General features: G+C 55.5%; 7 protein-coding genes across 7 annotated transcripts; 4 read left to right on the top strand and 3 right to left on the bottom strand.

Moving 5' to 3' along the window:
- Nucleotides 1–1,738: 1,738 nt before the first annotated feature.
- N656DRAFT_794962 (uncharacterized protein) lies at nt 1,739–7,341 on the top strand (the record flags this gene model as incomplete). Its single annotated transcript, XM_064817367.1, has 4 exons — nt 1,739–4,046; nt 4,121–5,546; nt 5,598–5,807; nt 5,862–7,341. The coding sequence occupies 4 exons, from the start codon at nt 1,739–1,741 to the stop codon at nt 7,339–7,341; spliced, it is 5,424 nt and encodes a 1,807-aa protein (XP_064674254.1).
- A 1,971-nt stretch (nt 7,342–9,312) lies between these two features.
- N656DRAFT_765596 (uncharacterized protein) lies at nt 9,313–12,022 on the top strand (the record flags this gene model as incomplete). Its single annotated transcript, XM_064813417.1, has 7 exons — nt 9,313–9,926; nt 9,983–9,985; nt 10,128–10,143; nt 10,199–10,306; nt 10,355–10,426; nt 10,476–10,553; nt 10,607–12,022. 7 exons carry the CDS (start codon nt 9,313–9,315, stop codon nt 12,020–12,022), a joined length of 2,307 nt encoding a protein of 768 aa, XP_064674253.1.
- Nucleotides 12,023–12,152: 130 nt separating this feature from the next.
- N656DRAFT_265374 (uncharacterized protein) lies at nt 12,153–12,552 on the bottom strand. The gene has a single exon (XM_064809052.1). It carries the CDS (start codon nt 12,486–12,488, stop codon nt 12,282–12,284), a length of 207 nt encoding a protein of 68 aa, XP_064674252.1. The 5' UTR covers nt 12,489–12,552; the 3' UTR covers nt 12,153–12,281.
- A 649-nt stretch (nt 12,553–13,201) lies between these two features.
- Nucleotides 13,202–14,697, top strand: N656DRAFT_765595 (uncharacterized protein; the record flags this gene model as incomplete). Its single annotated transcript, XM_064813416.1, has 2 exons — nt 13,202–13,983; nt 14,061–14,697. 2 exons carry the CDS (start codon nt 13,202–13,204, stop codon nt 14,695–14,697), a joined length of 1,419 nt encoding a protein of 472 aa, XP_064674251.1.
- A 173-nt stretch (nt 14,698–14,870) lies between these two features.
- On the bottom strand, nt 14,871–17,135 carry N656DRAFT_794959 (P-loop containing nucleoside triphosphate hydrolase protein; the record flags this gene model as incomplete). The annotated part of the gene is made up of 1 exon (XM_064817366.1): nt 14,871–17,135. One exon carries the CDS (start codon nt 17,133–17,135, stop codon nt 14,871–14,873), a length of 2,265 nt encoding a protein of 754 aa, XP_064674250.1.
- Nucleotides 17,136–17,526: 391 nt separating this feature from the next.
- On the bottom strand, nt 17,527–20,850 carry N656DRAFT_774992 (isoleucyl-tRNA synthetase). Its single transcript, XM_064814380.1, has 3 exons — nt 20,538–20,850; nt 20,279–20,481; nt 17,527–20,200 (listed from the first exon to the last, which is right to left on the bottom strand). Exons 1-3 carry the CDS (start codon nt 20,585–20,587, stop codon nt 17,586–17,588), a joined length of 2,868 nt encoding a protein of 955 aa, XP_064674249.1. The 5' UTR covers nt 20,588–20,850; the 3' UTR covers nt 17,527–17,585.
- A 669-nt stretch (nt 20,851–21,519) lies between these two features.
- Nucleotides 21,520–23,204, top strand: N656DRAFT_774991 (uncharacterized protein). The gene is made up of 2 exons (XM_064814379.1): nt 21,520–22,104; nt 22,159–23,204. Exons 1-2 carry the CDS (start codon nt 21,867–21,869, stop codon nt 22,914–22,916), a joined length of 996 nt encoding a protein of 331 aa, XP_064674248.1. The 5' UTR covers nt 21,520–21,866; the 3' UTR covers nt 22,917–23,204.
- Nucleotides 23,205–24,560: the final 1,356 nt, after the last annotated feature.

Here is a 24,560-nt window from a genome sequence, read left to right as displayed (position 1 = left end):
CAATTTGGCCGCTTGTGCCACTTTCACAAAGAGGGTCTGGGCCTGGCTTAGCACTCCTCAAAGCTCAGTGCTCAAAGGTCTAGTCAGCCACTGTGGGCCGGGAACCAATCGTTTGCGGTGCCGATGAAAAGTGGGGTCTCGAATTGCCTTTGTCACATCCTGGCACTTGCGATAAAAAAGGAAATCGAACTGAAACGGCCTGCCAAGCGGCCTCCTGGTCGATGATCGTTGACCAATTCCAAGTCCAACAGCAACGGGGGACTGTGGGTATGCGCCGTTATTCTAAGTCTGGTAAGTTATATGCCATGATAGACAATCTCTTTGCTTGCATTTAAGTTAATTTGCCGATCTATCTCCATGGTTCAACTTACTACATAAAGAGAAAGATAAATACGAGCCAACAGACCACTGCAGTTGTCACTGTTTGTACAGTACAGTACCATAAGGTGTTTGAAGCATCAGCTCTCCCTGTCACGATGTTCTGACTTTAGTTTCTTGCCTCATCTACGGAGAGTTAACAAGGTGTTGAAGAGAAAGGTCTCTATGTCAAGGGTGATTGAATGTTGCCTAAGGATTTTGACCAAGGCCTGAATTGAGCTCAATCTTCCCGGACATAGAGAGGGTGGCAACGGAGTATGAATAGAGTTATCAATGTATTTGACTGACTAGTGGTGTATGTAGTGGTTTAGCCTCTCAACAACTGTCTCACTTCGAGTTGACATTGCTCCGTCAGGGAATATATGTTCGTCTAGTCTCAAGGTAACTGCAAAGTAAAGAGCGAGCAATCATTGAATCATCCAATCTTTCACCTTAGATGGACCATCACTTCCGAGTTGCGAACTCTGTGGTTCTTGTGCAGGTCCCAGAAGGCACCTCAGCATGCAAACGGGCTCGACTTTGCGCGTATCCTGCAAATCAGAGTCGGCAGGACACGGACTCATCTGAACTGAGATCGCCGGGACATGCAGGGCTTCAGTTCATCTCAACTGCTGTTCCTGGCATCATCCAGCTGCATTGGATGGTCACCAGCCATCAGCATTTCGGGTTCCTGGCAAACTGGGAACCGCAAAAGGCCCCAACTAAACAAGCTGGAGTGAGGTCAGCTAACGGGCCGGGTTAGCTTGAGGTGACAAGGCTCATCAAGCGAGCAGCGGGTGTTTCCCGCCTTTTCATTTTTTGTGTCTTTTTCCAGGTTGTGAACCCCTGTCTAGAAGCCCATGATGTGGGTGTGTGGCCAGCTAGCGAACGATTTCATCGGCTCTGGCAGTCGCTGCCCACTGGAACTCCAAGGCCAAGCCCAACCGCGCCAAGACCACAGATCCTTCCACACTCCACCCAAGCTTCCCCAGCCCACTGAGCCCAGTCAGCTTCCCGCCGCCAGGATGACCCCGGCCTAAGCCATCCCGCCATCTTTTTTACCATATCCATCAAAGTGCACGGAGTAGTTTCCCGTCTCTATCTCAGTATAACTGGCAAATGGCCCCTTGGTGAGGTGGTCAGGGCTGCTCGAGCCTGATTGTGCATGTGTCTGCAGAGCATTGGCGAAGCTGATGGGCCGGATCCCGCACGCAGATGGCTCGTGGACGAATCATCATATTCAAACGCCGAGCACTGAGCACACTGAGCACACAGCCGACACTCGAGGAGCGGTCAGCCCACCCCGCCAGAAGCCCAAGTGAGACAGCCAGACGTCGCCCCAGATCGAATTTACGCCTTGCACAAAACCCAACGGGCAGACATGTCGACTCCCTACTGGGGCCACCTCCCAGGCCCCAGGGCGGGCCAAACCAGAGCTCGCCGCTTGTCCGATGACCAGATCCCTCCGCCAGAACGCCGTCAGTCATTGGACCCTCCCAGCCAGGGACAAGCCAGGTCGAATCGCGTCTCGGTGCAAACTACAAAATCCGATGCACCCACCGATTCAACCATGAGTCCCTTCGCGTCGCCAACTGCTTCGAGCTTCCAGGGCCAGGGACTAGCTCCTCGTCCCCCATCGCTACCCTACGGCGCCAACCAGTACCCCCCTGAGTTGCTCGAGAACCGTCGCCGACGGAGGAGCCGCAACCAGGAGCAAAACGACGAGTATGTCACCGTAGCTGGTCCAGCACCTCCCGCCGCCCCGGACGTGCCGCGAGCTCCCCCATTGAGCTACAAGTATCCGCCCGTCAGCGGCGGAGCAACGCAATATCCGAACCCTGTCTCGCCTCCGGGTATTGGCCGACCGAGCAAGCAAATGGATTCGGAAGAATACTACAAGGCGCCGACACCGGCCAGCCAAAAGGAAGATCACCCCGTCTTAGATCGGACTCGGAACACGCTCGACGAGTCAGCGATGCCGCGGCCCCAGAGAGCCAACACGGATCCCATTCTCGGAAGAGACGGGTCGACGAGCAACGACCGTCAGCGCAGGACTTCGGCCGCTGAACAGTCATTGCAGAGGAGTAGTAGGAGGTCTTCGACGCACCATTCGACTGACCGGCCAAGATTCGTCGCGCCGGACCGCTCACCGCTTCAGAAGCTTGAAGAGACCTTCGATAAAGTATCCAAGGAAGAAAAGCGGGCGCGCGTCGAGGCTGCAGAGAGGGCTGCTCAGGAGAAGGCTGCCCGGCAGAAGGCCGCGGCGAACGGGACAGTGCAACAAAAAGAGAAAAGTGCACTGGCACAGCAAGGGCGACACCGAGAGCGGCGCCCATCGATAGCAGCCGGGGACGCACCCGTCACTCCCGTAACATCCACCAAGTCAACGCAGGCCCCCGCCAGTCAGCCGAGCCCTATATCTCAGCGCCCTCCTGAGGAGGTGCTGGACTATAGCGCAGCTAGCGGGAGGTCTCCGAAAACCGCAGCCCCCGGGTCACGTATCCCAGTTCCCTCGGGACAGCCATCTGGCATCCCGCAGCGCAACCTCAGCTTCCGCGAGCATGCTGCAATGAATGAGGTGAAACTGCCTAATAGTTTGAGTGAAGTTGCGACTAAAGGCACCGCCGCTGCCACCATGGCCAACGGGCCTGCCCCGTCGACGAGTTCCAGCAACAACAAGTTGAAGAAGAAGCCACCAAACGACCCATGGCCCAACAGGATTTCGGAATCGGAAGAGATATATAATTCGGGCGAAACAGCTGGTCGCAGCCCAAAGACGACACTCGGTACGTCTGTCGCGCCTGGTGTCCATGGGCATGGCAATTCTCTTGAGCATGTCCCATTTGAGCGCCCCCCCAAAGAACGTGCGGTTAGCGACTATTACAACTTGGGAGACGAGTCTCCGGACTTTTCCCCCGCGACCAAAAAATTGGTCAAATCTCCCAGCCAAAGAAAGGCTGATCAAATTTTTGGCCGGGCTCCGACTGAAACGACCGCAACTAACGGAGCCCCTGGACAACGTGCTGCCGTTTCTGGGACTGCCGGTGCCAGGATGAGCAGTGGTCCTACAGTCAGAGCAGTTCCTCACGTCTCCCCGCATAGAGACGAGAGAGGCGGCAGGGAAACCGACGAAGATAGGCACCACGTGTCTGATCTTATATACCATGCCCGCGACAAATTTCAGCCCGGCCAGGGCGTCTTCAAACCCACGCCGTATCTCGATGAATGGAAGCATGGGACCGTCGGGTCGCTCTCAGGCGCCTTGCTCGACCTTGACGATGTGCCGCCCGCAGTCGAGAAAAACACGCCTTGGTGGGAAGCGCCGCAATCTCGAAGGCGGTCCAGCAGCATGTCATCGCGGCCAAAGAAGGCAGAGGCATTCGAGGGGGAGTATGATGACACAAATGGTATGAGCACCCCTAATCCACAGGCCATGTATCCCAACATAGGAGAGATTCAGAGCGGTGACCTCCATCGGCTGTCGGGAAGCGATGTCGATGGCGGTCTTCCGTTTGAGCCCCAGCATCTCGCACCCCCATCAAAAAGGGCCAAGGCTCGAGCTCGGCGATGGGACGCCTTGCGTACTTTCAGTCCCAGCCTGTCACACGCGAGCGATTCCCAAGACAGTTTGTCCCGCTTCATGCTGTCTAGTAACGATGCCCTGCATCGACAACCGCTGCCGTACTCCTGTACAATGACCCTCGCTTCTTGTCGCATCATATGGCTTTTGGCAGGAGATCTTAGCTGACTTTGATCTTCACAGCTCCAACCAGATTCAAGCCACCCCTTTACCTTAAGTGTGGTCCCCTGCTGAGGTTCTGCGGGATTCGCCATGAGAGGGTGCCTAGTCGATCAGCTCGTAACGGCGCTGTTGTCGATCGTGAAATCTGGAGAGGCTCCATAATGATCGTGACGACAGATGCTGACTCGTCTTATGACATTGCCCCAACGTTGAGACTGTTTGTCCAGCCAATTGAGCTACTCCCTCCCCCTCCACGGGAGATACAAGGCGATGAGCCCCTGGCCGCCGAGTACGTCGACCCAATCGCATGCCATCCGAAACTCGGCCGAAAAGGCGAGACTCTGTATGTCAGACCCGTGGACCACCTCGACGAGTCCAAAGACCTGTCCAGGGACGAAACGGATGATGGCCTGTTTGAGAAGTCGAAAAGCCCGCCAGAGGTCCCGCTGCCGGCGGGCGTGGTGGATCCCCCTGGCTCCTTCGCCGCCCGGAGAAAGCGAGCCGAGATTGACGGCGAGAAGGCGGGCAAGTACAGAGACGTACGCGGATTCAGGCTCCATGCTGAACGCGGTTACACCTTCTGGAGGTTCAATATCGAAGTAGAATTGCGAGAGAAGCAGCAGCGGATTGCCTATCGGATCAACAGAGGCCCATCGACGGGCTTCTGGGTCCCAGCCAAAGGTCAGACCATGAATATCATGTTCTACAGCTGCAATGGGTTCAGCATGAGCGTCAACTCCGACCTATTCAGTGGACCTGACCCGATGTGGCGCGACGTGCTCAACACGCACCAGAGCCAGCCGTTTCACGTCATGATTGGGGGCGGCGACCAAATCTACAATGACCGATGCATGCAGGACACCAAGTTGTTCAGGGACTGGCTGATGATCAAGAACCCTCTCCACAAGCATAACGCGCCCTTCACCCCCGAGATGCAGGACGAGCTCGAGAACTTCTACCTCGAGCGCTACTCCATGTGGTTCTCCCAGGGATTGTTCAGCATGGCCAACTCGCAAATCCCCATGGTCAACATGTTTGACGACCACGACATCATTGACGGATTCGGCTCATATCCGCATCATTTTATGAACTCTCCCGTCTTCTCTGGACTCGGCAACGTTGCTTTCAAATACTACATGCTCTTCCAGCATCAGAGTGTCGTTGAGGAGACAGAAAAGACGGAACCGAGTTGGACGCTCGGTGTCCGGCCTGGGCCGTACATCAACGAGCTGAGCCGTAGCTTGTTCATGTTCCTCGGCAATAAGGTCGCTCTTCTCGCTGTTGACGCACGGACAGAACGGACGCGTGAGGAGGTTGTCCGGCAAGACACATGGACCAAGATCATGGATCGGTGTTATGGTGAGATTGACAAGGGCAAAGTCGAGCACTTACTTGTTTTACTCGGAGTGCCAGTTGCGTATCCCAGACTCGTATGGCTCGAGAACATGTAGGTTTTGCTGCATCCCCCCACTTGGGACTTGGGCTAACCGCTTTTTAGCCTGACATCCCGGGTCATGGATCCTATCAAGGCACTCGGCAAGTTGGGCATGTTTAGCGGCCTGCTGAACCGCTTTGATGGAGGCGTGGAGGTCCTTGATGACTTGGACGACCATTGGACTGCCAGGAACCACAAGCACGAGCGCAGCACTCTAGTGGAAGATCTGCAGGACCTGGCAGCGGACAAGTCGATCAGAGTTACCATCCTCAGGTGAGTGTCGGCGAACTCTGGAAGCGAATGTCAGGCCGATCTAACCAGTCGTAGTGGCGACGTTCACCTGGCAGCAATCGGGCAGTTCTATTCGAATCCCAAGCTCGGCATCGCCAAGCACAAGGACTTCAGATATATCCCCAATGTCATCTCGTCAGCCATTGTCAACGCTCCGCCGCCCGACCTGATGGCCGACATTTTGAACAAGCGCAACAAAGTGCACCACTTTGACAAGGAGACAGATGAGGCCATGATTCCCATCTTTGGGCATGGCGTTGACGGCAAACCACGCAACAACAAAAACCTGCTTCCCCACCGCAACTGGTGCGCCATCCGCGAGTATGTCCCAGGTAACACGCCGCCCCCGACGCCAGACGATTCCGCATACGACGTTGCGGCCCTCGGCTCTCCCCAAGGCTACGCAAGCGCGGGCGGCGGTCTGGGACGGAGTCTTAGCGGCGGCCTCTTCCGCCGGCTCTCCAGGTCCGGGGGCAAAGATCGCACCCATCCGCCCGTCTCTGGGGGCCTCCTACGATCACTGTCGCGCCGCGACGGCGTGGCCAGTGCCGATGAGGTAGGCAAGCCCCTTCCTCCAAAACCAGGCCTCTTGACGCGAACCATGTCGGGGTCGTCTGTGTCGGGCCGGTTCGGCGGCTTGTTCCGCCGGCGGAATAGCAGTGCGAAGCGAAATGATGACGGGGGCATCAACGGGCAGTGGGGCCCGGATACGGAAGAAGAGGAGGAGGTGGAAGAGACGCCGTACGCCGGCCGAGGCCACGGTCGTGGTGTTGGCTTGCGCGGCGGTATGGCAGCGGGAACAGGAACCGACTATTTCGATCACGCTCACGAACATGACTATGGTCACAACGGCGGCAATCATGAATATGGTCGTGACGACGAGAGGTTCTTTTCCGCCGTCAAACGCTCGCAAACCACCCCTGCAAACCCAGGAGGAAAGAACTCGGCCGTCATGTCCGGCGGCATTGCCGCCGCGGTACCGCCCTTGCCGGGCCTTCCCCCGGGTGGCCAAGGTTCGGAACAGGACCCCTCTGTCGGGCCCCCGCTGAAATCCTTCTCCTTCCACCGCGTCCCGACCGGTGGCCTGTCAGCTAAGCAGAGGAAGCGCGGCGGCGCCGAGGCGTACGCGGTCGACCTGCGCGGCGCGTTGGAGGTCACGCTCAACGTGGAGATCAGCGCGCGCGACCCCGGCGGGAGCACCGTGCCCTACCGCCTGGTTGTGCCCCGGCTGTGGTACGAGTATGAAGGGGAAGAGGCCCAACAGGCTGCTGTCGCTGCTACTGGTGTGGTTGGAACAGACAGAGATGCGGACGGGGATGTGGACATGATGGACATGGACATGGACATGGACATGGATGACATGCCGCATGATGCTGGGGTTGAAGTCGGGGAAAAGATTGCGGCTTTTGGTGGTCGTGGTGGGGGGGATGTACATGTACACGAGATGGGATCAGGTGGGAAGGTTTCGGGAATCAAGAGGTTGATTAGCCTGAGGAGAGGGGCCAAGGTTGGTTGAGTCCTGGAAGTTGTTGGTTTGGCGATAGGGGATGGATGGGTTACGATGATATGATATTTAGATGGCACGACGTGATGGAATGATGATGATTGGATGGATGTATGAATTGGACGGGTTTTTGATGGGTTGGGACTACTGCTGGTTCGGATTTCAACTCGCTTTCTGACTTTCTGCAACTCATTTCTTCACTCTCAAGCAGGAGGATTTGATCTTTTGTTATGATTCTTGTTTTGTTTTGTTCAACGACAGAGACACAGAGAGACTACAAGAACAGAAGGATACCTGTGAATGATTGATGACTTGAGATGGGACGATGGTGGGTCAAGTACCTCAGGTACGAAATCCAGATTCGAGTCAGGATTACACTGTACCTTACTCGTATCTGCTTCAGCCCACAATGGACAGTACGGTACATGAGATTGTGCTTGGTATTTTCCCTTGCGGAATGCTTATCCGAGAGGTTTCGGCCAGGTTTCGTGACGACGTGCTGAGCGTGAAGTGATGTGGTGTGTCCGCTTTCCCGTCACTGCAGCGCTGATGTGCGTTCCCTCGCGTACCTCCTCTTATGTGGCCTCACTTGTCAAGAGCATCATATCCGATGACAATTTCTGTGATCAGCGATGATTTGACCTCCATCGCTATTTGCAATGTCGTTGCATATCATTGCGTTTGTGCTCTTTCTATAGTCAATACAGAGGTAGTCAGTTATTGCTTCGGTTGGGCTTTGAAGTTGAGGTACTAGTACAGACGTACGTATGTATGTATTATATGTACAATACGGATACCAGGTTTGTATTGCAGTCTAGGCTCTCTAGGGATGGTGTGACGTCATTCTTGTGGCCCGGTAAAGCTACAGATAGATTACCTCGGTTATCTTGTATGTACGGATACAGTATTGTCCTATACCAGCTCGACCAGTCAGACTTACCTTACGCAGCACGATGTGGACGCCTTTATCAACAGTGTAATTCGTGGATTGCCGTCGGTAGTAAATACTCCGAACTTTTTGACGGATTGAACCAGCAAGACTCTTCACTAAGGAATCCGTAGTGCCTCAAAGATTGATACGACTACCACAGTATACTCCGTAGCTAGGTTATCAATGATACTTTTATGGATACCTTATATACATAGAGTTGTACGTATCAATAGTAACTCCATAGAGTGGCCTCATTTGGCAAGCGGAATCAAAGCTTTCTGTGGCTGTGTGGCTGCTTGGCTGGCGTCAGAGGCCTTGGGAGGAGGGGCATATTCTGCTGGGCAACCGAGGCAACTAGCTGATGGCGGAGGCGCCAGCTGCCTTATCCTCAACTACGAGTACCCAGTCTCAAGCTAGTGTGCCTTATGCTCTGGAAACTTGGAAGATAAGCGAGGTCGAGTCCTGCTGAGAGGGAAGGTACCCTCGTACCTTAGGTCCCGTAGCCGGCAGGAAATCTAGATCTGATCTCAACGCTTGATATGCGGTGCTAGTGTACAGCGCCTGCCATATACAACTCTCTTGTCATCTGGTTGTCATTGCTTTTCTTGGGCTGTTGGCTTCTGTCTGCATAACATTCTTATCGGCAGCATTATGTTTACAAAAGGCCCACTTGTAAAGGGTTGATACATCCTTCCACGCTCATCGCATGTCTTGTGCTACGACTCGGAAGAATGAATCTGTTGGTGCCCATCTCGCCTTCCTTAGAGAGGAGCCTGGGTTCGGGATGTGGGAGTGGCATGTGGACCACGGCTTCCTTCCAAGGACCCAACCCTGCAATCGCAATGGCGATGAAGGAATCGCTTGCCTTCTAGCGGGACTGTCACAGTCCGGCTCGCTCTTACACGGTATAAGTGCACCTGCTGGCCACACTTCAAGTTCAGGTTTCCTCTTTACAACCACAACCAGCCCCTGGCTTTTTCCTTCATTTGTCGTCGGCTGCCCCACATACTTGCGACCTCAGCGTCGAAAACTGCCTTTGCAACGCCCACTCGATGAAGGAAACCTCCCCCAGTCCCCCGTACCTTGATCGCATCCGCTCGTGGGCACGAACCAAAGCGCATGGCGGCACTGATCGCGCATCGCGACAACCTGACGCCAACACCCTTCCCATAAGCCGTCACGGCGCCTCCGAAACCATTGAGTCGAGCGGCATCTCCGCCAACATCGGCAACAATGCAGCACCTGGCTCGCCCAATTGCGTGCCTGGCGGATCTGCAATCCCCAGTGGCCCTGCCCCGTCACACGGTAATAGTAGTCCGCCGGTCGCTCCATCACCGCAGGCTGCGGAGCCGGGGCCTGTCATAGGTCCCGGGGACGACCAAGATGTTGCCAAAAAGAATATTGCTCAGAGATTCTTGCGCACCGCCAAGATGGTCCTGCTGCACAGCAAGCTGAACTTGCTGCTTGTCTTTGTGCCCGTCGGCATCGCTGTCAACGAGGTCCCGGGTATGTCGCCCGGTCTCGTCTTTGGCATGAACGCCATCGCCATCGTCCCGCTCGCCGGGCTCCTGAGCTTTGCCACTGAGACGGTGGCGCGTAGGCTTGGAGACTCTCTAGGTGCCCTGCTGAATGTGACATTTGGCAACGCCGTAGAGTTAATTATCTTGTAAGCCGTCCATGCCCATGGAAAGGGATTGTGTATATCGAACTAACGGTCTGCAGCATGTACGTCCTCCTTGGTAACTGGTTGAAGCAAGAACGGCATTTCCGTCTATGCACGTCTCAACTTAGTGATATTCCTTGTCGTCACCTGTTTGATCCGTTGAGTCTCTGGATGATTGCTTACTGATCTCTTTACCGTCAACAGTATCGCTCTTGTCAAGGTATGCTCTGGTTTTTTTTTTCTTTCTGATACGCGCAGCAACTAACTGTGGCCAGAATGAGATTCGTATTGTTCAAGCTTCGCTACTGGGCTCCATTTTGTCCAACCTCCTGCTCATCTTGGGCATGTCGTTTTTCCTTGGAGGAATGCGATTCCGGGAACAGGTCGGTCACCGTACCCTTGATGCCAGAATAAGTGCTAAACAAAAACAGATTTACAATAGCACTGTCACCCAGATGAGCGCCTGCCTTTTGAGCTTGAGTGTGATTAGTCTAGTCTTACCGGTTCGTAAAGGACTCCATATTGCGGGGAATCGCCTTAACATGCTCCTAGACCGCATTTCATGCCTCGTTCAGCGATACTGCGCTTGCAGACGCCCAGTCTTTGAAGATCAGCCGCGGCACCAGCGTGGTAAGTGTTGGCACTGGCGACCTTGCTAGTCGAGATACTGATTTTGTGTAAAGATTCTGCTGCTGGTGTACATTATATACCTCCTCTTCCAACTGCTCTCCCACTCATACATGTATGAGTCTACGCCACAGCACATCATCGATGAAGAAGCAACGCCCGGCCCGGTCGCCAACTGGCTCGACTCCTCCAGTTCCGATGACAGCTCCTCGACCGACTCTGATTCGAACGACTCTGACCACTCCCGGGGAACCATTTCCAAGCGGATGAGGCGAGCTATGCGCCGACGCCGCAAGTCGAGCGTGGTCTCAACAGCGGGTGAGGGCTCTCGGACATCTTCTTTCGGTGCGAGCGTCACGAGCGATCCCAAGGTCATGCCTGATGGAACTCCTTCGGAGGAACCATCATCCCGTCCCCGTATCGCCGTCACAAAGCCTAGCAGCGGAACGCCCGACGGGAATGAGGAGGCTATCCAGGATGAAACGGCCCATCGGCATGCAAAGCGTCACCATCGTCACCGGTCGTCTAAGAAACATCGCAAACATAAGCGCAAGGAGTCACGGGAATGTACGGCCGGGGAGACCATCGACGAAAACACCGCCTCTGGGGCCGGACCCATGTCCTCTCCTGGTGAACCGCGGAGAGTGGACTTCGCCACAGTGAACGCGGACGCGCCCGGAGAGGGCACAGCAGAGGCAGTAGCAGCTCGCAACCGGTTCAATGTCCTGCGCGGTAAATCCCTTGGGCCGGTGGCTAAGAGCCTAGCCCCAACGGTTTTCACGCAGCCGGCCGATGCCGCGATGCCAAGCTTACCTTCGGGCCCTGTCCCCCGGGTCCGCTATGGCATCCGCCGAACCAATTCTCTGCCCGACCGACTGAACCAGTACTACGGGGCTCCCGGCGCAATGATGCCTTCGCAGATCCCCCTAGCTGGCGTACCAAGAGCGGCTATTGCCGCAAATACTGTCGGAGATGGCGAGGAACTGTCCCGAACTGCAGCCGTGGTGCTCTTGATCGTATCAACAGGTCTAGTCGCCGTGTGCGCCGAGTTCATGGTAGACTCGATCAACGGGCTTGTCGAGACGACCAGCATTGGTGAAATTTTTATCGGCCTCATTATCCTACCGATCGTGGGCAATGCGGCCGAGCATGTTACGGCCATTACGGTAGCGATGAAGAACAAGATGGATCTAGCGATTGGCGTGGCGGTGGGAAGCTCGATTCAGATTGCCCTCTTCGTCACGCCTCTTATTGTCATCATCGGGTGGGCCATGGGCCGCGAGATGACGCTTTACTTCACTCTGTTCGAGACAGTTTGTTTGTTCGTGTCGGCCTTCATCACGAATTTCTTGGTCCTGGATGGGCGTAGCAACTATCTCGAGGGCGCACTCTTGATCGCTACCTACGTCATCATCGGCGTCGTGGCTTTCTTCTACCCCAACGCAGCTGAGGCTAGTTCATTGGGTGCTTGAAACTGGACGGAAGCTGCAAGATGAGAGCTCTTATGCCTATGTCTAACAACTAGCATGCTGAGTCTTGTGGTGGTGGGGTGGATGGGGAGAATGGATTGGACCAGTTCTGGATGCTCAGGGGCAAGGGGGAATCAAGTTAGTTCACCTGTGCTCCGAGGCGAGAAAGCTACCTAAGGATCGTGTGATGTCGAATTACACTCTTTTGATTTTTGGAGGATATCCTACTTGATAGAGATCTAGCAATTGATCCTCTCACCTTTCAGCACGATAACCATTGACTAAAATCTTGAGTGGACAACTTGGTATCAACCTGGCATACTGACGGCATGGTGACTGCGGGTAGTCTGGTAGGTAGATCTGTGCAAGCAGCCAACTCAGCCATAGGGGCTCCTGATCCTTTGTAATCCGTTGAAGGCACATAATCCGAGTTCTCTCGAGATTGCAAACCCGCGAAGGTGCGGGGCATGCGTCCGAAGGGAGGCCGCCAACGTCGTTGGTAATTCTTAGCCCGGATTCGATTGTAGTTCTAGGTACTTGTTGGAAATACCACCCCTGGGCACAGGCCACTTCGTGCCTGTGACGTCGGAAATTACTGCTCCTACGCGCCTACCAGGATAAATTGGCTCTAGAGAGCTCCTAAGATTCAGGATAACTTTGAACAACAATTGATCAATCAATCCACTAAGAATTCCATCACCACTGGCCAATTCGCCCAGTATTCGTGCCTCACTGCTGTATTTCCAACAGTACTTCGTAGTGTGTGACGTCGAGATACTTGCTGCTTGCTTGTCTTGGCAGGCTGCACAGCCTCAGCTTCTTTCCGCTTGCGACCTTGCGTCAGTCCCCCTGATCATATGCTCAAGCGGTTGTAACTGTATGTACAACAACGGCTTCAGGACAGATTGTTGGGTCTACATAGGGGAAAAGCCCGAGTGTGGGAAGTTGAGAAACGACAAAATTATCGAACTGGATAAACAAGGGAAACAAAGCTTCTTGCCAATTGATCACTCCCAACAAACCAATCGCCCAACACACCTACAATCACGTTGGCCTCTCACCCCGCCCTTATGACAACAGCTTACGCCGGCAAAAGACCTCGTTCCAGTCTGTGATTGTCTTTTTTCATTCTTAGCGGTTTCAAGAAGTGGTCATCCAGCCACTTGAAAAGAAATAGAGAACATGTGTTTTGGCAGCAAGAAGAACAATATCTACGACGAGGAACCGCCGCGACCAGCTCCGGGCCACGCGCCACAGCAACCAGTTTACGCCCCGGAGCCGAAGCAGAGTACGCCTGCTCAGTACCACCAGCAACGGCACCAGCAACCGCAACAGCAACAGCAGGCTATGTATCCTCAGCATCCACCGCCGACTGAGCTCCCCTCAGCAAGCAACGACTACGCCCCGCCGCCAGGACCACCGCCGTCGCACCCGCAGCCCATGCCACCCTCGGGCGACGATGGCTTTGCTCCTCCCCCGGGGCCGCCTCCGTCCTACGGGCGGCCAGGAGATGACTTTGCTCCCCCCCGTGGGCCTCCGCCATCCCACAGCAGCGCTGTCCATCGCCAGAACGACAACTCCCTGAGCTACATCGCGCCCCCTCCCGGTCCACCACCACCCCACGCGGCGCAGGCCGAGACCAAGAAGCCGAGCCCGCAACACGACTGGGCGACGGCAGTGCCGGATACCGCGCTCTTGCCGCCGCCACCGAGCTTCTTCTCAGGATGGGACCGCTCTCCGGCGACCAACGCCTCCGAGGACCAGGCCGAGGCCGGCGAGCGCTGGTGTGCCGCCAACCCGCTGCAGCCCAACGTGCCTCTGGGCGAGCCCGTCGAGGGTGCCCTGCACATGCTGCAAACGCACAACCTGAACCTGATCCAGCCCACCTGGTTCCGGGGTTCGCTCGTCCGCACTGCCCCGGGCGTCTGGGAGGGACACACCGAGCCCCAGGCTGGGGATATGTCGTACGTTTTCCTTCACTTGCCCATCCAATCCTAGTAGAAAGAGGACTTGAGATAAACTAACTAACTTACCCAAACAGAATCATCGCCTACCCCCCTTTGTACAAGGTGTCGCTTCAGTCCCCACTGCTTTCCACTTCTCCATCCAACCCCCCTCCCTCCTCCCACCCCCAGTTTCTCCCTAGCAACCCCTTCTCCAGCCCACCCCCTTACCCCTACTCTTCCCAGTCCCAGGCCAAGCCCAGCCCAAAAACAATCTACTACGAAGTCGAGGTCATACAACCTTCCCCGCGGCGGGGCGAGGTCTGCCTGGCACTGGGGTACGCGGCGCTCCCCTACCCGCAGTTCCGCATGCCGGGTTGGCACCGGGGCAGCCTGGCGGTGCACGGCGACGACGGGCACCGGTTCATCAATGACCGGTGGGGGGGCAAGACGTTTACCGAGCCCTTTGCCCCGGGCGAGCGGTACGGGATTGGCATGACCTTCACTGCCGTTGCAGGCAATCAGAGGATTGCGGTCGACGTCTTCTTCACGCGGCAAGGGCGCGAGAGCGGGCGGTGGAATTTGCACGAGGAGACGGACGCGCAGCAGGATCTACCTGTTGTCGGGCTTGAGGGGTATCATGACCTTGCTTGTGCCATTGGAACTTTCGGGCAGGTCGGGTTTAGGGTGTTCTTTAGGCCCGAGGACTGGTTGTTTAAGCCGGCGGGATGTTGATGATTTGCTCTTTTCTCCCTCGGTTTTTTTTCTTTTTTTCTTTTTTTCTTCTTTTTTTTTTTTGGGCGCGGCAAGGGCGGAGCGTTTGTTTAGTGTACTTGTACAATAGATTCAGCGTAGATCAACTGTATGTTCTTCAAGAAACGGGGTATCAAAAACGACAGACAGACAGATCAATCGTCTAGCCCTCCCCACTCGGTTTCCTCTCCTGCTTCACCACCGGTAACCTTTCCGCCGCTCCTCTCCTGTTGCCGTTGCTGCCTCTTACGCCGCTTGCTTGCCTCGATGGCCTGCTGCCTGTTATGCTCCTTCCTCCGCTCCCACGAGCTCTTGGTCGTTATCGTCGCCTTACCCCCGGATCGCCTCGACTCGATGCCCCGGACTTTGACCTTGCGCTTATCCTCCTTGGCCACCTTGGGCAGCGCATCGAGTAGCCACTTCTGCACCGCTGCGCTCTGGTCTCCCTGGTCCTTCCCCGCCTGCTTCTCGCTGGCGGCAATGACGTTGGCTACGCTCTTGACAAAGGGCACGTCGTCCTTTGTGTAAAAGGTGACGGCGACGCCGCCCTCGCGGCCGGCGCGGCCCGTGCGTCCCGCGCGGTGGACGTAGGCGGCCGCCGAAGTGGGCACGTCGTAGTTGACGACGCCGTTGACGCCGGCAAAGTCGACGCCCCGCGCGAGCACGTCAGTCGTGATGAGGACCCACACCTCCCCGGCGCGGAAGCGCGCCATGATCCTGGACCGCGCCGAGTCCGGCAGCGACGAGTGCAGCACGGCGATGCGCGCTGACCCGCCCGCCTCAAGCGGTATGTCGTACTTGAGCTCGTCGTGCAGCGCCTGCGCCCGCTCAATCGTCTGCGTGAAGACAAGGAACGGCGGGCGGAGCGGGGGGCCGGAGTCGGCTGACGAAACCGGGTGCAGAAGCTGCCGCAGGGCGAGCAGCTTGCCTGGTTCGGTGGCTGTGTAGATGAGTTTGTGCGTGATGTTGGGCACGGCCGTGTCTTTGAGGCCGACCACGAGGCGGATCAAGGGGCGGCGTGGCGCGCTGTCTGCGCGCTTGGAGCGCTTCTCGAGCTGCTGGGTGACGAGGGCCTCAATGTTGGACGCCATGGTAGCGGACCAGCATGACAAGCTGACGTCCGGGTGTGTGCAGGCGCGCCAGATGCCCATTGTCTGTTTGCGGAAAATTGGGTCAAGCAGGACGTCTGCTTCGTCGAGGACGAGGGACCTGACGGTGGGCAGGACCTTTCTAGGTCCCGACTTGCCTCCGGATAAGAAGTTCAACAAGATCTTGGGCGTCGTCACCAGAATGTCTACCCTGGCCGGCGGTTTGAAGCCCCCCGGTTTGCTGCTCTCTTCAGCATCCGGCTCTTCTCCGTCACTGCTCTCTTCCTCGTCACTACTCTCCTCACCTCCATTCTCCTCCTCTTCACCCCCCTCTGCATCATCACTTCCCTTCACATCTTCAGCAGCGAGCCTAAGACGCCCCCTCATCAGCACGACCCTCACGCCAGTCCCAATCGCCAACTTCCTGCCCTCGTTCACAATCTGGCTTGCCAGTTCCCTCGTGGGCGCCACAATAACCGCCTCAAGCACATGCTCGTCGCTTTCCCGCCCTTGCTCTGCCCGTCGCTTCAGAACTCCGTCGATAGCCGGAATCAGAAAGGTGATTGTCTTGCCGCTGCCCGTGGGGGCAACCGCAAGGAAATCTACCCCTCCCCCAGTCCCTCCAGTGAGAGTGCTCCCTGTATTTTTCAGTGCCGTGTCTGGCCGCAGCAGCAAGGGCAGACTGCCCATTTGCACCTCGGTCGGCACGCGGAATCCTTGGGCCGAGATGTTCTCGGCCAGCTGGGGCGCGACGTCGTAAACGTGTCTCAGATCTTGAAACGAGGTTAGAGGTTGGGGGTGAATTTGTTTCTTCTGGTCGTCCTTTTTCGGCTGCTTCTCCGCCTCGGTTTCGGCCGATTTTCTCCTCTTTTTCTTGTCTTGCTCGGCTGCCTCGCCATGGTGCGCCGTCTCATTGGCGTTGGTATTCTGCTGCAGGCCTGAAAGAACAGTGAACTTGAGGCGATGGGAGCGCAGGATCTGGCGGCATCCGTCCTCATCTAGGAGCTTGATTTTGCGTTTCTTGGATGGAGCGGCGTCGTCGGTTTGGGCATTTTGGTGCGCCGCCTCGGAGGATGGTTTCTTTGGTGCAAAGTAATCCACATCGCTCACGTCATCTTCCTCGTCTCTGCCCGTTGTATCGTCATGATCGGGCGCATCGCGTCTCCGTTTCCTCTTCTTGCCTCTGGGGCTGCCGTCGCGGACGACATCGTGAAAGAGCTGCGGGTGGGGGACTGCTCCGGCTGAGGGAAGCTGCGCGGTGGCTGTCGCGGCCTGGGTTTTGTTTTTGATGTTTGGTTTAATGCCCCTCGAGAGCACTTTGAGGATATCCATGACCAGAGCCGTCGTCTACCCACGAAAGGTCACGTTTCGCGTTCTGAGGAACTGGAACATGATAGAAGAGGAATTTTGGGGATTGAGTCGCGATAAGAAAATGTTCAGCCCCACAGAAGCTGCCAAGGGCTTATCGGCCCGTGGGGTCGCTGGACTCCATTGGCATTTGGCATTAACAGTTAACAGTAACACCACCTCACCAGTCACCCCCAACAGCCTGGGAGGTGCTGTACATACCACCAGTTCATAAAGCACCATACTGTATAGATGTGCAAACAATGGAAGTTCCGTGTGTACTGTACATACAGCTGGATCCTAAGGTTGGATACGGAATAAAATGGTACCTGATACAGAGCCTCCCAATGTCCATTGCCACAACTCTACTAGTAGTTCAAGCCCGTTTTGCATAGCACAGTATATAAGTGTATCATACAAATACAATTCGTACATCTAGTCTACAGAGCTGCCCACAACATCTTCGCATCGTCCACAGAGCTGGTCTTCCTTGGGTGCGACATAGCGCCAACACCGGGGACATTTGGCTTTCCTGGGCGACAGCACCCAGGCCTTGCATTGGGCGCCATCCAGATCGAACTCCTCGGAGTAGCTCCATTCGGCCTCCGGGAAACTTCCATTAAGCTCAACCGATGAGACCACGAACATGGCCTCTAGCTCGTCCTTGTACTTTTCCAGAGTCGTGAGCACCTTGCCCTGAGGCAAGTCAAGCACCACATCGCACTGCAGCGACGAACCTAGCTTCTTGTCTGCCCGCGCGAGCTCAGAGGCCGCCTTGATCGCTGCACCGGTGCGCATCAACACGGGCATATGCTCCCTGAGCTCGGACTCGTCGAGCGTGAGACGGCTGGGGTCAATTACGGGTGCGTTATACAGCTGTCGAAGCGGGTGGACCAACGCCTCATCCCCCTTCAGCCAGCCAGGCAAATGTTCCCAGGCCTCCTCCACAAGTACCGGCGTGATGGGCGCCAGCATCCTGAGAAAGCCTACCAAAATAGGCTCCAGCACGCCACCACCGTCTCCGCAGTACAGGCGATCTTTGAGTGCCTCGAGGTAAAAAGCCGACAGGTCGTTGGTGATCCACCGATTCAGGCTGCTAAACGCCTTGTTGAACTCGTAATTGTCATAATGCTTGCCAACCTCCGCCATGACGTCCTTCAACTGGATGATAGCCATCTGGTCAACGGCCGTCAGCGGGGCTGTCCGGGCAGACTCGTGCATGGAGCCCGTGAGCATTTTGATGATTGTGCGGTACTTGACAAGGGCCTGGTGAATAGTCTTGAGCACCGGCTCGCCGAGGACAATGTCGCGCGTGTAGTCACTGCTGGCTACCCAGAGGCGCAAGGCGTCAGGGCCGAGCGCGTCCTTGACCACTGGTGCGCTTCCCTTCTTCTTGGTCTTGAGAGGCGGCAACAGCGAGCCGTCCATGACATCGTCCGCTGAGATGATATTACCCAGCGACTTGGACATCTTCTTCCCGTCCTTGTCCAGCGTAAAGCCGTGTGTAATGAGCGTCTTGAACGGAGATAGGCCGAGTGTGTTTGTGGTAGAGTTTGTGCCCCGGTCAGCCATGGCTGCCACTCGCGTGAGAAGACTGGACTGGAACCAACCACGGTGCTGGTCCGAGCCTTCAAGGTATAGGTCCGCCTGTTTGTCCATCATGGTCCAACTACTCCCACTGTCAAACCAAACGTCCATCGTGTCGCGGCCCCGCGAGTACTCAGCCTTCCCCCGGATTGAAGCAGGAATCCACGCCGCGTCGTCAGGAGCATCAGTCCACCAAGCATCCATCCCTTTTTCCTGGATGACTGAGATGATGTGATCGATTACCTCGTCCGTCATGACGGCATTGCCGTTCGGTTCATACAGCGCCGGTATCGGCACGCCCCAAACGCGCTGTCGCGAGATGCACCATTCGCTACGGCCCATGACGAAGGCCTCGAGCCTCTTGCGCCCGGTCTCTGGCACGAAGCGCACTTCCTCAAGTGCCGCCAGAGTTTGGTCCTTGATCGTATCCACATCGGCAAACCACTGAGCTGTGGCCCGGATTATAACGGGTTGCTTGGTTCTCCAATCGTAGGGGTACTTGTGGCGGTAATCATGGACATCCAGCACGTCGTTTCCAAGCAAGTCCATAACAGCTACATTGCCACCAGCCATAACCGAGATGCCCTTAAGCCGGCTAGGTTCGTCCGGGAACGCCTCTTCGGTGAAAAAGCCATCGTCGTCTACGGGTGCAGACACCGGGATTCCTAGCGATAAGCAGGCCAGGTAGTCATCGAAGCCGTGGCCCGGGGCGCAATGAACGAGTCCACTTCCAGAGCCCTCCGTGACAAACGAGCCATGGATGATTGGCTGTGGGTGTGCGGACTTACCACGTAGCATGTTGACGTACTTGAGCTGCGTAAGTTGGCTACCGTTGATTGTGCTCAAAATCTCTGGCGCTGAACCGTCTCTAAACAGCACCTTCGCAACACGCTCTAGGCAATTCTCGGCGACCAAGACCGCATCCGGCCCGGAACGGACAATGTGGTAGGTGAAACCCTCGTGCACAGCGATGGCCCTATTCGCTGGGAGCGTCCATGGTGTTGTGGTCCAGATAACAGCATACAGCTTGCCTCCGAAACCCTCCAAGCCGGGCAGATGCCCGTAATCCCCGACAATGGGGAACCTGACATAAGCAGCTTGGGAGATATGATTCTCGTTGTACTCCAGCTCAGCCTCGGCCAGAGCGGTGCCAGATGACGGTGACCAGTACACGGGCTTATACTTTCGGTAGACCAGGCCACGACGCGCCATCTTCTGGAACAGGCGCAGCTGCCTGATCTCGTAGGCCATGTCCATAGTCTTCCATGCCGCCTCCCAGTCTCCCATGACAGCGTACGTTCGGAAACTCTTCATCTGCTCCAACACCGTCTTCGAGGCGAGATTGCGCGCCGCCCTGCGGGTGGCGCCCGGCGACATCCGCTTGCCCTCGGCGGCCCCGACGGCCTTGAGCTCAATCGGCAGGCCATGACAGTCCCATCCCGGTATGTAAGACACACGGCGACCTGGGTGCAATGTCCCTGGTCAGCAATCAAACAGCGTCTAGAGTCGACCGGGTCAGGTGGTGCTGGCGAACCGCGCACCTTGCTGGACCTTGACGCGAAGAACAATGTCCTTGAGAATCTTATTCAGGGCGTGGCCGGCATGCAGGCTGCCATTGGCGTACGGAGGCCCATCGTGCAGGACGAACTCGTCATCGGCAGGCCGGTTAACGGCCTGCCATTTGTAGAATTCATCGGCGCATCGTTGGATATACTGTTCCTGCTTTTCGGGCAGAGGGCGCGGCCTGGGACGCGTGAGTTCAAGGCATCCAGCTATAGAAGCGCGTAGCGGAATGCCTACGGGAATGTCGATTTGGGCAGCCTCAGTGTCGATGCCCAGTTCTTCGTCATTGTCTCAGACGCATCATAGTGGGACGCAGCTTGACATGCCAAATGTTTGACGAAAAAAATTCCAGGATTGATTGAGCGCTCGGCCGTTTCGGCCAAAGCCTGCCGAATGGGCGAGCGTAGGTCCCGAAGTCTCGGGACAGGCTGCTGCAACAGTGAACACAGCACAGGGAATTAACGGCTCAACGATCACGCAGCGTGGAATTGAATCAACGAATATCGAAAATTCTATGTGAACAACGAAGAATGCCTACATGACCTCAGATGTGAAAACCAAAGTAGAGTTAGCAGACAGATACAGCACATTGGCCAATCCGCATTTTCACCGTGGTGTAATTAGTGCAGGTGCCAAGCCGGTGCTTGCCGTCGATGAAGCCTCCACCAAAACTCATTTTTAGGGCACCCGACTTACACATTGCGGCTTGCAGACTCCTACAGATACTTAACCAGTGTGGCGAAGTGTAGACTGATGTTTGTTGTATGTATTCCAGAAATTGTGAACTATCTACGTGCGCTCTCTAAGGTCCGTCTTTTTGAACGGCTCATGGCAGAGCAAGCCAACTTCAGGGGGTGCTAACCGGCTGCGGCCCCACCTACCTACTGTACTGCTGTCACCGGAAAACGCCAGGAGAAAGCGGGTCCTGTGTTTTTGGATAGTACCCAGCCTGCCCAGCGCGCAGCAAATCGACTCAACGGCTGTTGAGCCCGAAACTATCCTCTATATATTGGCTTGCGTATGGCACGCGCGTACCAGAAAACCACCTATATATAGGTAGTCTGACCTCTAGAATCTAAATCTATCCTTTTTGTTTGATGGCGCGTGTAATGCACAGGGAGCTATTGATGAGGCCCTTTTTTACCAGGATTTCTTGTAAATTCAAAGATCTTTCAACGAAATTTTCAGCATTCTTGGCAAAAATGCTCGAAAAACAGGTCATTTTAAGGTCATCAATACCTCTACGCGCATTATGCGCGCTATTAAACTAAGGGTAGATTCGGATTCTAGAGGTTAGGTTACCTATATATACGTGGTTTTCCGGTGCGCGTATGCCATATGTAGGCCAATATATAGAGGAGAGTTTTGGGCTCAATAGCAGTCAAGTTGACCTGCTGCGCGCTCGCAGGGCACCCTACTATGGCCCTGGGGATCCACTTTCTCCTGGCGTTTTCCGGTGACAGTGCCACTCTGTATCGTCTGTTAAGGAGCTTCCACGATGAGCAAGCGACAGGCACCTTCTCTTCCATCTTATGTACATGACCTGCTCCAACACAACCCGACAACATGGCGCCAATACGCCGCTACCTGAGAATTACCAAATACTCGGTGCTCGAATGCCGCATATACTTGGACAATCCCGCGCTGGCGCAGAGTTGGCTTCTCAACCCCCGAGACCCAATCCTGCCAAAGGTCATTGAGAGCGTGCGCCCACTGGTCCTGCCCAAACTCCGTGAGGAGAGGGAGCGGGAGAGAAGTAGGAAGAAAAACAAGAAACGCAGCATCAAAGATGTGGTCGTCGAGGGTGGGTATGACAAGCACCAAGCACCAGTCAAAATGATATGCTGAGTACCCGCAGATGAGTTCGAGGTGTCGATCTTTCTGACAGAGACCGACACGCGACATTCGTTGCTGCACAAACAAAAGCTATTCCGCGACAAGGTGCAGACAAAGCTGACGTCAAACTCGTCCAAGCTAACGGGCGCATCCCGCGAGGCGCCCATTGATGTGGAGGGCGAGTTTCTTCAAGCGGGTACCCAGACCAACGTACCGATACTTCGGGAAGAAGACGAGGACGAAGACAGGGTCAAGTTGGCAGACATCCCTACGCTAGATGAAACGGCAGACGAGCCCGGTCCCACCAATAGGAGACCGAAGAGACGGCGCCGAGGACCGGCCGGGCCTAACGAACAGGGAAACAAGTCGGACAAGACCTCCGACGCTGATAGCGATAGTGACGTGGACGCCATCGAAACAGACTCTTCCGCCGAGCGACTGTTTGTGGATGATAGCGACGGCAATGGGAGCAATGCTTCGATTGGTCCGCCGCCGCCAAAGCGCCGCAGGGAAAGCGCGGAGCCGGATGGTGGGACCGAGCAGCGCGACGACAAGAAAAAGATGGCTATGGATATATCGTACGAGGGTTTCGCCATCTACGGGCGCGTGCTGTGCCTCGTGGTCAAGCGGCGGGACGGCGGAGGCAACGGCGGCAGTACAGCCGGCCCGTCGGGCGGTAAATCCCAAAGCGACCGCCCAGGAGGCCAGGCCGTGATGGAGAATTGGATTACATCCACCCAATTGCCTGAACCCGCAATTGGGGAAGCCGACGTCCCCTGAAGTGACCCGCGACTGGCCGCCAAATCGGGCGGGAGACGCAGCTTGACCGCCCTGGAACGCGGGCTCGGCAGAGAAGCTCTGGGCGGGGGATCTGCCGAGGATCGTCTCCGCGACGCCACCTGAAAGGGCGCACTTGTGTGGCTCGAATCGCTAATCATAACTGCCACGACTGCTTGATGTCACCAAGGCAAGAACACACTAGCCTTTCACCCTTCAACCAATCTTGGAAATTATCAATTGGAAGGGCTCCGCACCCTTTGTTTCAGTTTCTCGCTTGCGGAGCAGATTTGCGAATATGACGAATAATGGTGGAATCGCTATCGATGTTCACACCCAACTCGGAACTTATTTGCAACTGGTTTAGGTGCAATACCACCGTCCCGCAAGAGCTCCGGATACATACTCCAATTGTAGATTACACGTGTAAACGTGGTGAAAGCTGCGGCTAACGTTAGTTACAGAATGAGACTTCTACTCGTTTCTCAGTACCAGCGTCCTGTGGCATTCTGGTCCGAGTGTCTGTGGCGGTCGTGTCGTGGGACGGACCCCGGTTTCTGGGCGGGCCCCTGGCTCGACGCTATCACATCAATCACACCAACGGACGGATACACATGTGGTCGGGTGCATGTGACACAGCATAGAAGCGCTGATCTTGTGGTGTCATGAGGTCGGGAATGCAACAGGATGGCAAGGCGCAAACGCTTTGGTGTAGCGAACGATTTCTCGATACTAGTAGCTTCATCGACTGATGCTTGAGGTGACATAGGGGACACACTAGGTAAAAGAGCAGGTGCACTTGAGCACTGATCGGTGGCTAGGCCGCTGAGCATCATCTGGATTGTATAGACCCCATATCTACTGTGTATGGAGGCGTTCCTTTATCAGGCCATGTATGGCGGCTTATAGTTATCTGTTTATGTATCTACATACATACAATACACGTGTACAGCCACATCGTCTTGCCCCTTGATGGGCATTGGTACCTAGCCCGTGTTCCTGCCGGCGGCTGATAACAGGCTCAGGCATGATAACCATGTAAGGACCAAGAAGAGCTTACTATGTGATTCCTACCTATAGTAGGTAGATAGTGTATGATCGGCTTGATTAACGCCCTACATAATATTGTATGTACAGTAGAGTACTTGGTGTATGCAGATGAGCCAATGTATAGGTGGAACAATTCAGACGACACTTGTACATACATTCCATCTGTACAGTACTAGGTATGTAGCAACCCCGCGCGCCGGACGACGCGCGGCACCTGGCCAAGTTACTCACCTGGGCTCTCTGTTTGTGTAATAGTTAGGTACATGTCCCAAACAGGCCGATAGCAAATACGAAGCCGGACGACGGGAACTTCCATGGGACAAATGATCAAAGAGAGAGGCTTTTAAGTAGTCACTACGCCTGTAACTACCTAGCGCACACTACAAACAAATTGATTGTTGCGATCCCGTTGTCTGACATTGGATGATTGCTCGGCACTAGTCTACTGCACGGGTCGCAGCACATTGCGACCTTGCATGCGAGGCTGCTTGTATGTATCCGAAAATAGCTTACGTATCTGTCAGTTATAGCCTTCCCTCCTTTCAAGATGGCTAACATCCTTCACTGGTTCCCCTTGCTCCCACGGCGCTGGTTTCT

The sequence above is a fragment of the Canariomyces notabilis genome (assembly GCF_033297395.1).
Source record: "Canariomyces notabilis strain CBS 508.74 unplaced genomic scaffold N656scaffold_2, whole genome shotgun sequence".
NCBI lineage: Eukaryota > Fungi > Ascomycota > Sordariomycetes > Sordariales > Chaetomiaceae > Canariomyces > Canariomyces notabilis.
Note: the sequence above shows the minus strand (reverse complement) of the source record. Positions and strands in the feature narration are given on the sequence as shown.